This window comes from Asterias amurensis, chromosome 15 (genome assembly GCF_032118995.1).
Source record: "Asterias amurensis chromosome 15, ASM3211899v1".
Taxonomy (NCBI): Eukaryota; Metazoa; Echinodermata; class Asteroidea; order Forcipulatida; family Asteriidae; genus Asterias; species Asterias amurensis.
In genome coordinates this window covers 4212003-4227547 of record NC_092662.1, presented here as the reverse complement: position 1 = coordinate 4227547, position 15545 = coordinate 4212003, and the positions used below count along the sequence as shown (strand labels likewise).

Sequence of the window (15545 nt, the reverse complement as noted above, 5' to 3'; positions counted from 1 at the left end):
CATGAACTAATCAGGAAAATTGACAGTTGAACGTCCCCGCCAAGGTTGGTTTAAACAACAACCTTCTTTTTTTCATGTTCATGGCCCTTTATCATTAATCACTGTAAAACCGAAAAAACTGTACGCTGTGACGTAACCAAATGCAGAGCAGGAGCCTCAATCCAAACTCAGACTCTCGGGTTCTAATCCCCCCCCCCCGAGCAACATGTCTGTCATTGTTTTCCATTCATAAAGTGCTAACACACATCGGTGTATATGGGTACAACCTAAAGTAATCGTTCTGTCTCCAAAGTACCATTATGTGTCACATGGTGGACACAGTTGCTGATGACCCCATGGTATCCAACATACATCTATGACCTAAGAGTAACATCGGAAGACCGTTACTTGAACCCAGAGTCACAACCACAAAATATGCACCCCGCCAGTAAAATTATTACACCATTAACAGAATCTGGCTTTTGAGTTGACTGTTGTCATTGTCCAAAAGGCAATTACCGGATACATCTTTTTTTTCTGTTACGGGAAGCATCCGAGATTCTGTATGAGTGTTACCCTCCTGGCACAACAGGAACTCCAACTTCCAGGGGATTTTATACGTTTGCCTCGTGTGGTTTTGGTCTTTCACGATGAGGTCATCGAATGCCCGAGATCGTCTAAAAAGGGCATGTTGGCAATCTGCTGTCAATAGAGGTCGCTCTAATTGTTTGTCATGTTTCCTGTCGTCTTGAGCAAAGACTACATAACCTCTGGAGATCACTGCTTCTTTTCTTGGTCTGATTGTTCCTTTTTGTTGTTCGCTCTTGCATGACATATTTCACATGTCGACATGCTGACGCATATCACGCATAAAACCAATTACGTCTCAGAAGACAATCAGAGCATACTGATCGAAACGTCGAGTTGAAATCAACGGTTCTTTTCAGAGCCACCCCCAAACGCAATAGAGATTATCATTACATGGTGTTACCGTAAACCTTTCCAGATCGTATTTCCACCATAGAGTTTCAAACTCTACCAATCACGTTCTCCTTGAGCGTGTTTTAAATTAAAGGTGGGGGAATCACACCACTTCATTTTGTAAGAGTAAATTTGTTCCAATCCTTCAGTTTTTTCAATTAGCACCATCCAACAAATCCGAGAAAGTTTCATCAAATTTAGTGATCCCATGATCAAATTGAGTGATAGAATTGAATTTTTCTCTCCCTGGGTTCGGGCACAAAAACATTTTATGCTTGACCTATACCTAAATGTTGTCCATTTGCGTATTTGATATTGATTACATGTAATGATATAAAAAATTAAGTATGAACTGAGCTCGTTTAATTTTTGTTCATATTCATTTTTATTAGACCACTTTGCAGCTGTTTGTTCCTTTAATTGCTTACCCGTTTTCCTGTTACAAGGAAGTTGCAGTCCCCCCCCCCTTCAATGTATTTTTTGTTTGTTTAAATGACTCGATGACAATGGACAATGACTATTGTTATTAAGTCACTTTTACCATGCTTTTACCATGGAGGAATAATTTATTCCTCCATGCTTTTACCAACCTTTACCCAAAAGAGCCGCTCACCCACTTCAAGACACTGGGTAGTATTGGTAATTGTTATAGACCAGTCTTCTCACTTGGTGTATCTCAACATTATGCCAAAAATAACAAACCTGTGAAAATTTTAACTCAATTGGTCGTCGAAGTTGCGAGATAATAATGGAAGATTGATGCTTGATTTCGAATCAATTTCTGGGGTCTCAAATCAAATTCGAGATAGTGGAAAATTACCTCTTTCTCGAAAACTACGTTACTTCAGAGGGAGCCGTTTGTCACAAGGTTTTATACTATCAAGAGCTCTCCATTATTCGATACCAAACAAGTTTTTATTTTGAGTAATTACCAATAGTGTCCATGCAGTGCCTTTAAATAGAGCCCTTTTTAACTCTTGTTTGGACTACGTGTACATGTATACATTTTTTATTACAAAGAGTCAGAGACCGTTTTAAAGATTACGGGTCAGTAAACGAGTACGCAACCCTTTTGAGATTGTGCACCCATTCCGTTAACAGGCTTGTCAAGGCCCTATCGCCATCGTTGCATTAGAAAAGAAAAGCAAAACAGACAAAAACACCTTTGCTGGGCATGCCCAAGTAGCCTACGTACAGGCAGCAGACAGGTCGCCGGTTATGAGTAGCAGAAGTCTCTGTTAATAATAATAATGGCAAGAGTTTCAAAGTTACGCACAATATTCTTCGCTCTTATCATTTACGGTGTTTTTTGGTTGAATCTGATATGTGTAATGAGGTATGTGCCCAGGATAAACAGAGTGACATTGGGAGATATTATTACATTCAAGAGAAATATCAAAGTGACATTCATTGGAAACACTTCCTGGTCTAGTGGTGCGGCGACCGTGACGAGTACACATGCAACGGGTACCACGAAGCCTTTTATCGGCACTACATTTCGCCCTGTTACTGTCGTCGTCGGAAAGGTAGCAAACAACCGGACTAAAGCTGTAGAGCCTGTCACAGCAAAGAAGGAACCTGCCACAAAACCAATAAAGGTACAGGTAGCTGTTAAACCGGATCCAAAACCAGCTGTAAACCCTCACCTGTTTAACTTTACAATAACTAATGAAGGGGCGTGTACAAACCGCAGCGACAAAAATGGAAACCTCTTCTTGGTATTTCTCGTCAAGTGCAGGCCGGAGGAGAGATTTGACAGGGAGCAGATTCGTCAGACATGGGGCGGTGTCACCGAGGTACTGGGCCAGCGTATTCTAACCATGTTTTTGGTTGGTCAGTCAGCAGATCCTGCGGTCAGGGGCATGCTCCAGAATGAGGATGAACGGACACACGATTTCATCCAGGAAGATTTCAACGAAGGATATTTCAATTTGACTTATAAGACTCTGATGGGATTTAGGTGGGTCATGACCCACTGCCCGAAAGTCAGTTACGTCGTAAGCGTAGACTCTGACATGATGATTAACGTACGGAACCTCGTCCAACGTCTCAAGACAATGCCGAGAGCTAACTTCGCCGAAGGGAATCTGAGGACGGGTTATAAACCCCACCGGGACGTAGGCTCCAAGTGGTTTGTCACAAAACAGGAATACTCCCGTCCAAGTTACCCTCCGTGGCTGAACGGTGGGTGCTACGTCTTCTCTTCGGACGTAGCAACTCGTGTCTACAAAACATCAGCGAATGTTCCGTTTTTCAAGCTGGACGACGTGTACATTGGGATTGTGCTGGCCAAGGCGAAAATTAAACCCAAATTATGCAAATACTATCAACAGTACATTGTTAACAAGCAAGTTGCCTTGAGGACAGGCATTGGTATTGGTATACGGCATAATGAGAATCAAGTTAACGAAGACTTTAAACTCATGTGGAACAACACAGTTGGAGCTCTCCTTGAAAAAGACAAACAAAAAGTGGTTTCAACAGATTCGGCAAAAAAAACGCCTCCTTTAAAAACTGTTGGGCCAAAATAGCTGATTAAATACTTTATTTATATTGATTAAAGAACTGATAGGGTATAGACAAACCACTGAATTATATTTGAGATACCATCCAAAAAACTGGATGGATTATTGACTTCGAGAAAGTTGACAAAGTATAAGATAATATGGGTGAAATGAGGATAATTATATTTCAGTAAAAAATTAGTTTTAAAAGTATGCAGCTGCCTGTACAGTATGAGTACAATTAATGTTGAATTGTTTTTTATTTCATAAAGGCATCGAGCAGAAAACTGAGCTTAATCAGACTTTTTTTTTTTGCTCAGGAAGAATAAGCAGTAAGCTGGTATCCAGTTATGCTAAGTAATATGTGTGTGTTCTAAGCAATACGTTTTTTGCTGAAAGTGTTATGCTATTGTGGCCAAGAACTGATTGCTCGTAACTATATTACAGAGTTCAAGGATCTGTTCACTTTCTATCAAAACGCCATTGAAAGAGTCTGAAAAGGTCTTACACAGAATTTGTAAAGATACAAATATAAACATAGGGTTGGTTTGCTTATGTAACACTCCATGTGCGTGCTGGTCTACTTGCCAGGTAGAGGTTGTTCAACTGTCGGCACTCATAGTCTCCTCAGCTTCTGGTTATGAAGTTTGTATTTGAACAAAAGTCTATAATTAGGACTCGTCTTATCTCAAGTTATGACGAGTAACTCTTCCTTACTTATGACTAATCTTAAGGTCTGCATCTACAGTGCAGGGTTGGGACTCGTCCTAAGTCCTTAGATTAGTCGTAAGTTAGGAAGAGTTTGGTGAAATCGACGGCGACACTTTTGGCAATTGATTAGTATTCCGGGTTAAGTTGACCCGAGACGAATCAGACTTTTTATGCTTTTAGGGAAAATTCTGCAACATTTATACGATATAATACATTTTTAATCATATTATTTTGTGTTTCTGCAATTTTATGTTCAGATGTTTAATGTCTAGATTATTTTAAATAAAATGAAATAACTGTATTGATTTTTAAAAGAGTAGATGATGTTATTATTTTGCAGGAAGAAAACAATAATATTTCTGTGATAATGACAAAAGAGAACAAACTTCGCTGAGCATCACAAATTTAGCCGTTCTGTGGCTGAATTCAAGGAGGTACTCCTCAAAATGATCCGGGCAAGAAAAGAATAATATTAGTACCCCACTTTTAATAATTAGTACAAACTAGCGATAGAGGGCGCTGCGGCACTTATAAACCATGATCCACTGTCACATGCACGGATTTTGTGTGTACGTTTGCGAGTGTTGTGTAACGTATAGTTGGGGTCACACATGGAGCGCATGATGCGGGGGGCGGGTCATGCTAGGATTTTTACCTTTTCCTGTAAATCGCCGATGGTGTAGTATTCATCATTATGAATGACAAGCATTTATCTCTTAAAAACACACTCTAACACTTATCCATGTGACCTGCTTTTTCAGTTTGTTTGTATAGGGCCAGGAACTGGGAACTTTTTTTTTTTTTTTTTTTCTTTTTTTTTGGGGGGGGGGGTCGTTTTTCAGGGGCGGGGGCACTACTTTACCATTATAGAAATCTGCCAACAGCGGCCTTGCATATAACCTAAATATTCTTTTTACACCAAGCTCGTGGTTCAAATGAAAAATTATCACAATATCTGTTCAGTCAAACATATTACCATTGTTTCTTCTTTTGTTTGAAACTCAGCATTGGTTTATTTTTAGGCCTGTGAATCACATGGGGTCGAATTTGGAAAGCCACAGCTCCTTAGTCTGTGGTCAAGCCATCGGATTGTTGACCAGTTGAGATCAAACAAATTTGGCAGTGAAAACTTTTTTTATTTTATTAAGTTCCAAAAGTGAAACACTATCAACTATTGACATCAACTACTCGGTTCTCAAAAAATGTCAGACGGCCATTTTCCGCAGTTAGGAGGAGGGGTCAATGCTTTGCACGACTTGAGTCACAAAACCAGCCCGAAAATTTGCAGGTTCGAGTCGAGGTTGGACACCAAGCAGCCATGTTTTTCGACGGAGAAGAAGGAGAAGGGGATTTCGGACCACCACCTGGAAAGTATGAACGTTTTTTACTCATGAAAAATGGCAAAATTGTCAATTTTCCGTAGCCAACTTTTGTACCGGTCTGTGCTGTCGTGTACACATGCCATTGCTTTTTGTGGTATAAAGGGAAATGACTGATGGTCCCTTGCTTTGCGCGGGTTGGGGTCTCAGTCTCAGACATGTCGGTAAGAAGAGAAAGTTTGAAGCTGTATTGTTGATTTTATACCACATATTGACTGAGAGGGGTTAATTAAAAGGAAAATTGTCGACATCCAGCCACCACTTTTAATAAAGGGATTTCTTTGATTTTTTGTTTAATTAAAAAGTAATGATGATGGGAATGGAGGTTCGTGACTTTATTGTATTTCTCTTTTTTAAATATTACTCTTCCTTGAGGAATTGGTAGTACTTTGTACTACTAGTGGTCTACTACTAGTAGACGCAAAATATTGACCTTGCCTTTGAGTTGAGAACACATTCCACTGACAGAGGGTGTTTCTGTAGTGTGTGCTTCGATCCCAACCCGCCAGGTGGAGGTGGTGTGGGGTGATCTGGAAGTTTTCCAACAGTCTTGCACTGAGGCTCTAGGGTCGGTTGTAATCATGGCATTGCGAAACCTTGCCAGAAACACTGTGACAATCCCTTTCTCTTTTTTAAAGGATTCGGGTACTTTGTCAAAATGTCCACAGATTTACATTAAACTTACAGGGTTTGAAGATAATGATAGTGGAAAGCTACCCTTCAAATATTACTAGCTGAGGTTGTGTAGTTTTTGAGAAATGAGTAAAACAAGTCACAAAATAATTTTTGTCTCAGAAAGACGAAAAAAATTATTTTTGCATGTAAAATCCCATTAACCAGTTATGATATTATACCAAAACCATAGCATAACTGGTTAATATGATTTTACATGCTAAAACTGAGACAAAAATTATTTATTTTACTCGTTTCTCAAAAACTACAGTCACCTCAGTAAGTAAAATTTCAGGGGAAGCTTTCTACTAGCATAATCTTCAAACTGTGTTTAAAGTTTAATGTAAATCTGTGGACATTGTGTTATTTGTTAGGAAAAAGTACATAGACCCTTTAGACTGTAAAGTCTGTTGTTTTACTAGCATTACACAACTGACGGTATCCATGGCTTTACATAAAACATGTCCCATCCCAAGTTATAAGTGTCGTGTCCCTACAATGACCCGACTAAGCTTCTGGCCTCGAAGTGCAGTCTTGTTTGACCTTAAACTGTCAGCAATTAGACAATGACTCAACATTGTCCGCTGTTGAATCTTGGCTATGGACTTGGCTTGAAGGGGAAAAGCGTTTGGACTATCACTGTTGTTAATTTCCTTTTTTTATTGGGTCAAATTGTTGATCAGCTAGTTGTAATCCTGCTCTATTTAATTATGAGAAAATAGCATTAGCTGTTGCAAACAACTTACCAATCAAAAGGACGTATGGTAGGAATGCCAAAAACAGTTAATGGCCTGACATTTCTTTTCTTATCTCACATTTAAGACCGAGGTGTGTTATAAACCAATATGGACCCGTGGCATAATTCGGTAAAAAGTGCACAACTAGCCCTCTTTTGGCCTGTAAGTGACCCTTTTTTGGTCACTGAAAGTCCCTCGGGGGAAATCTCATTGCCAGTCAAAAGTGTATGCTACTGTACATAGTCACCTAGGCCTCATCATAATCCAGCAGCAACTTTCCCTGTGCAAATTGAATTTGAAACATGAGTCCAACAGACCTTGGACTAAATCCTTGTTTCTGTCTATTAATTAGTACTTCACCCTGACTGTAATCTTTGGGTGCGTTCAGACACGGTACTAAAGTTGGTTTAACTCATGGTTCAACTCGATCGAGTTCAACTCAGTGTGTCTGAACGGATCTCAAAGTTAGTCCGAATTGAGTTCAACCCACAAAAGATAAACCATCCAGGGAGGGGGTTTATCTTTAGACCGCTTCGGGTTTATCTTTTAACACTGTGTGTGGACAGAATAAAAAAGACCACATCCGGTTTAACTCACAACAGGCGACCCATTTACCTCCGTAATCATTACGTAAACACACGGTGACCAATGAACAGGACAATAAACAGGATGTTAGAGTAACCGGGTCACGTTTTCTTTGACCTCTTAAAACCAAAGATAAACTGGGTCAGGTTCAACTCAGTGCTGTCTGAACTCAAAGGGGTTTTATTTTTACGATCACCCCCTGCTGCTCATAAAAGTTAAACCGGTTCGGGTCTAACTTAGTATGCTGTCTGAACATACCCTTTGTTGTTAGGTCTTAACTTGAGTCTCAGAGACCTTGGATTTAATCCTCGTTTCTGTCTATTAATTAGTACTTCACCCTGACCGTAAACTTTGTTGTTAGGTCTGTCGGTCTTAATGAGTAACAGGATGATACTATTTATAACCAGGTCCTTGATCTATGTTACATCACTGCATACCTTGGCTTTAACATCGTTAATTGAGGTGAGTATCTTAAAGGGCAATGTAGAGACCTTGTAACCTTTGTTTACAAAACAACTAACCTTGTATACGAAACAACCGTATTGTGGAAGTGTCGTGGCCGAGCGGTTAAGAGCACCGAATTCAAACTCTGGTGTTTCTGATCAGCTGAGTTGGGTTCGAATCCCCAGCCGTGACACTGTGTCCTTGAGCAAGACACTTAACCATTGCTTTGTCCTTCGGATGGGACGGAAAGCCGTTGGTCCCATGTGTTGTGTAACGCATGTAAAAGAAGCCAGTGCACTTATCGAAAAGAGAAGGGGTTCGCCCCGGTGTTCCTGGTTGTGGCTGCTTAATGCGCCGTAGCACCTTGTAAACCCTTATAAGGTGCTAAATAATTGGGTCTCAGAATTCATCACTGCAATAACCTATCTTTCTGAAAGTTTGTATATACTCAGCGCCTTGAGTACCTTGTTTGGTAGATACGTGCGCTATATAAGACTTCGATATTATTATTATATTATTATTCCAGGGGGCTTTCTGGTAGGCAAGATACTGCACCGCCTGAGTGGGCAGTTTGACAATTTGTGTCAAAATTTTCACACACAAAATAATCGTGTACTCATGCCTAATAACCTGGGGTAGCGGAAGCAAAAATTCCCTGCTAACCAGCGAAATACCCTTTACGTATTCGCGGAATTCCCTGCTTCCTTAGGCGCTGATTCCTTGCTTAAAAGTTAAGCAGTCTTTTAAGTAAATTTTTTCTGTGCTAAGCAAGTTTTTATGCATACAGGTTTTTTTATGAAATTGGGCCCTGGTCTACCTAGTGCGCATTCGCACCGATATTCTCCAGCATACATGTAGCACATCTGTCTTTCTTTTAATAGATAATATCTGCCAGAAAGAGTTAGTCATTTCTTTGGTGCCCCCAAGTGTCCTGTGTGTCGTTCACAGCGATTTACATCCCAATCCTCACCGTCTCTACATTGTCACTCAGTACAGGACGATGGGGTGTGACTCACCCCCTTCCCCTCCGCAGTTGCCTCAAGAGCCTGCATAACAGTTGTATTTTCTTTGGGCATGTTTTGTCAATTTGCAACTTAAATAGTTTTAGTGTTCGTTGCTGTGACAAAGTCATTCCGGTTAGCCCCCCTCTGGATTTGGAATAATTTATCAAAAGGACGTCATCATGCGTAAAAACAGGTAGGATTTGTTTAAAGTTGCTAAGTGTCTGTCTGAAACAGAAGTTTGGATTTTGTTCCTTTTCAGTAATCCAAATTCAGTTTTTTTTTTTTTTTACTTGTCAAACGAATTAAACAATGAATCTGTGACATGCATGCCATTAGAATAAGGCTGACCTTTCGGTTTAAAGGTAGGATCTATTAAAAGGCTTTAAAGGTAACTTCCACTGGTTTGAAAATTGTTCTGGTTGACGAGGTTTTAGGAATCAAAACTATGTCATACCTATTTAGCTTGGCGTTATAATTGACAAGTAGAGTTTTTGTGATGAGCTGTTTGGGGATCATTTTGTAAAACTAAGGAACACCCATGATGAAGATGAAGTTCTGAGACGGGTACAAGCCCTTGGCAAAGTGTACACCTCAAAAAATATCGGCCCTTTTGCATGCAACTGTCCATGGCCTAAGATATACATTAGCCTTAAATTGGTATAGCGGAGAAATTTTTCAAAACTACAGGGGGAGCAGATGCAATTGTGTCCGCCATGCAATACTGTCCGCTCCGGACACTTTTGCATGTTTTTTGGGGGTTATGCAAAAACGTCCGGCGGACATTGTACATGACTTAACATGTATACGGTGCGCACGTAAGCGAGCGTGCATGCACTGAACCTGCATAATATGCAGCATGAATATTCACCTATTTTATGATTGCAGTGAATACCCAGCGGCCGAACATTTCCCCATGTCATTCATGACATGACATTCATGACATGCACTTAGCTTTTAAAAAAAGCTTGTATTTATTGTTATTTTTTGTTGAGGTATTGGCCATAATTTGCCCATATTAGCATGAAATTCACATCTTTCGGCCTGTTACCATATATAGCTTGAGATCCCTGCTGGAGCTAAAGTTTTTAAAAAGTCTGCAGTTTTGAAAAGAGGGTAAACTTCGCTCTTGATGAAGGGGCACAGAAGTTTTTCTCTGGTAAGGGGCACGTCTATGAGAAAATTTTGGAACTTTGTCAAAGGGCACCACAGCAAAAGCACAGGGCACAATGGTAATTGCTGTGGTGCCGTGTTATTTCAATGGCTCATGATACATGTACATATTTTAGTGATGTACAGTATTATGTTGTAGACATTACATAATAATAATAATAATAATAATAAGACTTGTAATGCGCACATATCCACCCTGCTGGGTGTTCAAGGCGCAGAATTGAATATAACAAAGTCACCTAAGCGTGTCAGCGACTGGACTGTGCGAGCGGGCCAGCCACGAGGCAGTCTTGAGTCAGCTGTTAACCGAGTAAGACGGTCGTCCTTTGCACCTTTGTTCAGCTGAGACTCAGGGCCCAACCCATAGCCAAGGTATACAACAATGTATAGTCATTGTTTTGTGTGGGCTTACTTGTGCTTGCATGCTTTGTGTTTCCAAGGCAATTCAACCCCCAAAAGGTTCGGCAATAATTGATGATATCATTTTCACGAGGTCTTGATTTGCAAGACCTACATGGAAGTCCAGAACAAGTTTTCTAGAACAAGATTCTGTGCAATCGAGCCTCCTGTGAATTATATTGTACATTTGTCATTATTATGATGATAAATAAATACAAAAGCCAGTTGCTAAGCCGTAGTTTAAGGGCCCAGTAACTCAGTCTCCTTGAGAATTTCCTGTTCACTCACAAGATAAATTTTGTAAAGCACTGTATCCCTTTGAAACTTTATGCAGGACTTCCTCGGCTATGCAAGATGGACTGTAAAAATTATGAAGTGAGCCCTCTGTTGGCTAAGTTATGAAAGCCTTAAGTTTAAGTTGAGAATTGTTTATAACTTTGTCAAACATGCTTCTCTTGTTCTCATGAGATTGCAAGGAGATGGTACAAGTTTAAAAACATTAAATGTTCACTGGAGGTCAAGAAAGTGTTCAGCTACCGTGTTTACAGTTAGTATTTATTTATAAACAATTTTTAGAGGCGACAAAGTTGATACAATTTGCTAAATTTGATAAAATCTTACTCGGCAGTTCGTTCCTGTTCTTCACAAAAGTAGAGTTGGAGATACTCGGTGGCAGTGAACTCTGTAGTAAAAATTGTTTGCATACCGAATTCTTGGCGCTTGCTTTTTTGCGTATTTCCAAGAATAAGCAGGATAAGTCAAAGGTCTTCTGATCGGTTTAAGCTGTGATTTGGTGTTGAACAAAGAAAATAAACTAGAGCGGGACTTGAACCGACGACCTCTGGATTAATCCCTCAAAGAGATTTAAACATCGCTGCACCTGAGAGTTTACTATTTATTTACAGTTTCTTCGTTTAATATTTCACAAGCTGGTTCTCTGTCTTACAGTGTACACTGACCACTGATGCAAATGAGGGTTAGTGATTGACAGGAGAACATTATGAAAGAGGAGGAATTCGGCTTTTTAATTGCCTGCATAATTAAGAGTCGTCCAAAAGTCTGATCAAAACGGGCAAGTAATGAGAAGTTTTGTTATTTAGACTCCCTGCAGGGCCCTGGTTGTTCATTAATGCAAAATTAGGATTTCATCTGAAAGCTGCTCTAACTGACAAAAAGGGGTCTGGCTAACCAGCACATGTACAATGTGTAGAACTTTATGCCTAGAGATTTTATTGCTCATGTACACACGTACTTGTCCGTCAACTCAAAATTGTCAAGTTTCTGTTTGGAAAGTTCAGAATTTATTCAGTGAATCAGCGCCTGACAGCCTGTAAATATAATTGATGTCATCTTGTGTTGCCTGGGTAGCCTCGTCAGCTGTCAAAGAATGACTCTCTCTATGGGGCCATGGATAATTTGTCTAACCATAGTCTTTATGTTGTATATTCATAAGGTTGGTAACGGATATTGTGTGGGAGACACTGTAACATGCATTGAGGCCAAGTAGTAGTTTGACAGGGGTAACAAAGAAATTTTAATTTCTATTGCTGTCTGATCATTTTGTACAAATAATCTGTTAAAACTGCCGTACCTTTGCTATTTGGTGTTTGATATAGGGCATAGTGTACCCCCCCACCCACTTTTGTGTCTTAATTTTGCTTGGAATCCTCGGAATTGGGTTTTGAAGAGTTAGTGAGAGGGTCCTTCTCAAGATGTTGGCTTGCCAAATTTGTCCAACAGACCTTGCTCTTTTTAGTGCCCACTCTAATGCCTGTGTATGTGTCATGGCCGAGTGGTTAAGAGCGTGTCGAATCCAAGTTCTGGTGCTGATTCACCGGAGTGTGGGTTTGAATCCCGGTCGTGACACTTGTGTCCTTGAGCAAGATGCTTTACTATTATTGCTTCTCTTCACCCAGGGGTATAAATGGGTACCTGCGAGGGTAGAGGTTGATATTGTGTATGAAAATGCCACAAGCACCTTACAGGCAGCTCAGGGCTGTATACTCCCAAGGGAGCTGAGAAAAACATGACAGGGATGTTATTGGCCCCATGACCCGGGCACTAATGTAAAGAGCAGTGATACGGTTTGTGTGAAATTTGCTATATAAAAATTTGTTGTTATTGTTATGTGAGTTGTCTTGTCTGACACAAGACCCATACTGTCAGATTCCAATGAGGTCCCATTCCTTTAAGAAACCAACGTGTACCCAGTACTGACAGGATTTCCACTGCTCCAAGAATAGCTCAACATTTCATCACCTTTTTCCTCCCCTCACAACGTCTTGTCTGGTAGACCCAGGCCCCCTTGCCGTCTTAAGTAACACTGTACTGGATTGGTCCGTTGAACACACACAGCTACACTGCATGACCTTATCATTTCCCAACCAAAAGGAAGCGGGATTTCCTGCTGCTGGAACTCTCCACCAATCAGGGTGGGGCTTTCAAAGGCCTTCGGTGTTGGAAGGGTTGGCTGTCATTTTTTGCACGTGATGTTAATGAGACTTCTGTACTTGAAGTTCAGAGTTTTAATTGTAGTGTATGTGGCACAGTGTAGACTTCGGCCTGCAATACAATTTTGTGTTCTGTACGTGAAGTGGTGAGTCAATGTTTTTGAACTGAACATTCGTTGATTATTTTTGGTAGCCATACCTCACTTTGAGTATAAACTTTTCACCTCATAAGATTCATTGTGTTGAAGGCCGTTGGAAAAATGGATTGACAGTTACTGAAAAACTTTGAAGATTTAGGATATCACTTGGCCAATCATGAACAAGCTTAGGAACCATTAGATGAGTTATGAACAAGCTAAGGAAGTATTTGACCAATCACAATCAAGCTTAGTAACCATTTGACCAATCACAAACAAGGTTATTCCAGTTTAGTTTAGGCCACTTCCTTGTTATTATTTATAGACTAAGATCAGGGACTTATATACTTACACATGAGTGCTATGACATTTACAATGCTTTTAGTACATAAATGTTACTGAAATTTTGTGAACTGTCATGACTGTACACCTGTGGGAATCATCTAGAACTGAGCATTAAAACCAATGATCAAGTCCATGAACAACAGCAGAGTTAACAGAATAATTGAGTGTCTGAATTTTTGACAGTCACTATTTTTGTAGAATAAGTTCTGATAACCTTGTACGAAAACATTACATTTTCACAAATGGCTAAGATTGATATAAACTCCCAATCAAATCTTATTTTCTTTGCAAAGTTCGGTGTCATAGTACAAATCTGTATGATTATACTGACAGCTCATCTTACAATTTCTTAAGTCGAATGGTGAGGCCTTGTGAAAATCTAGGCTAGGCTTGTGTATGTTCTCCATGGAAAATACTTACTGTTGTTGTTTAAATGCATAACAAATGACAATTCATGTCTAAAAACAGACCAACCTATTATTTTCTAGCATAGGGCACCTAGCATTCCAACCAACCTGGCCGAGGTTCAAACCCTTGTGCTGTCAATACATGCATTGGACTCTAGCATGAAAATCTTACATGAATCCCAACCCCCATCAGTGTTGTCACTTAGAATTAGCTCATGTCGAAAGACACAAACTCCAACCACTGTTTAAAAAAAAACAGCTTGTTGTGAGCACTGAGCGCGTCTTGTGATGACTTCACAATTTCTAAAAAAGGAGAATTCTGACTAATAGATAAGCTGGAAATAGAGTCGTTGACTGCATCCTAAACGTACATACTGAAACACAGAAGTGTATTACATTTAGTTTGAAGGAGTGAACCATGATTGGACGCAAGAAAAGCATGAAGGGGATGCGAAATCGGAGCGGCCACGCCTTAAGGACGCCAGCAGTGGCTGTTCCGCTGAATAGAAGGTAACTTCGTCCGCATGCTTGGTTTTTTTTTCATTCTATCTTTTGATTCGTTTATAAAAGAACCACTCGTTGCCATTGTCAGGACCAAGTTTGGCACGCTGTTTTGCGTGTACTACTCTGCAGAGTGTCCTTGTTTACTTTGATTGATGGGAACGCAGCCGGAAACGTGATTGTCAACGACATCCGAGTTTGTGTTATGTTTTTAGAAATGGGAGTGTCACAGGGCCTCACCCCATCAAAGTACGATTGTGAGTGTCACATCCCGTAAAATTGATAATCTTAATTGCTTTGTACTTGTGCTTGATGGTTATTGTTGTGCTGTACATATTGTCATGACAGCCACCCACCCACTCCCTCCAAATCAAAGAACAGTTGTGAGTGACACATTCCATGATAATATTTACGATATAAAATGCTTTGTACTTAAGGGAAGGTACACGTTTGGGAATTGTCAGAGACCAGTCTTGAAAAAACACCCTTTTTGGATGAATTTGTGTGCTTTCAGATAGGAATAAAAGACTTCTAGCTAGAAGTCTGTTTATTATTTTAGTGACAAATTACCTGTTTTTCAAAAACTACGTTACTTCAGAGGGAGTTGTTTCCCACAATGTTTTATACTATCAACAGCTCCCCAATGCTTGTTACAAAGTTATTTTGCATGTGGATTGGGTTTCCAGTCCGTACCTGATTACACGGGTTATCTCCGTTGAGGTTTTTCTCCCACATCTCTCTACCAACTGAGCTATCTTGACATAATGTTGGCAGTCTTTGTATTTTGTCAATATCTTTGTTTTGGGGTGCCAATCATTAACTGCCGTATTGCCAGGGATCACACCCATGTTTACGATGCAGCCCAAGACGAGGCAGCATGGGGGATCACTTTAAAGTGCCCGTTTTTTTCTTTTCTTTTTTTAAATGATTACATATCTGCATTACAGGTCCCATATTAAATATAGATTGATACTTTCAGATGACTTCCTTGAAACAAACAGTCATGTAATATAACCAAATAACTTGTAATGAGTGACACATCCAATTTTCCCGCTGGGTTTTCCTTGGAGGGAAAAACTGTTGCCACGGTGAACCAAACGTCGACCACTGAGGATGGACAGAATTAGTTCCTAAAGCAAA

General features: G+C 40.0%; 2 protein-coding genes across 7 annotated transcripts in view; both read left to right on the top strand.

The window, feature by feature from the left end:
• The first annotated feature begins 2086 nt into the window (after positions 1 to 2086).
• On the top strand, positions 2087 to 4463 carry LOC139948104 (beta-1,3-galactosyltransferase 1-like). The gene has a single exon (XM_071946134.1). The coding sequence runs from the start codon at positions 2211 to 2213 to the stop codon at positions 3489 to 3491; it is 1281 nt and encodes a 426-aa protein (XP_071802235.1). The 5' UTR covers positions 2087 to 2210; the 3' UTR covers positions 3492 to 4463.
• Positions 4464 to 5403: 940 nt separating this feature from the next.
• Positions 5404 to 15545, top strand: part of LOC139948025 (FK506-binding protein 15-like) — a 65620-nt gene continuing 55478 nt past the window's right edge. For all 6 annotated transcript variants that reach the window (XM_071946002.1, XM_071946004.1, XM_071946003.1 and 3 more), the window contains exon 1: positions 5404 to 5546. In XM_071946002.1, the coding sequence (XP_071802103.1) occupies positions 5494 to 5546 (53 nt within the window). In that variant the 5' untranslated portion in view covers positions 5404 to 5493. The remainder of the gene's footprint in view (positions 5547 to 15545) is intronic.

Bases quoted from the DNA above. Each gene is read 5' to 3' on its own strand.
- LOC139948104 (XM_071946134.1), top strand. From the start codon at position 2,211: ATGGCAAGAGTTTCAAAGTTACGCACAATATTCTTCGCTCTTATCATT.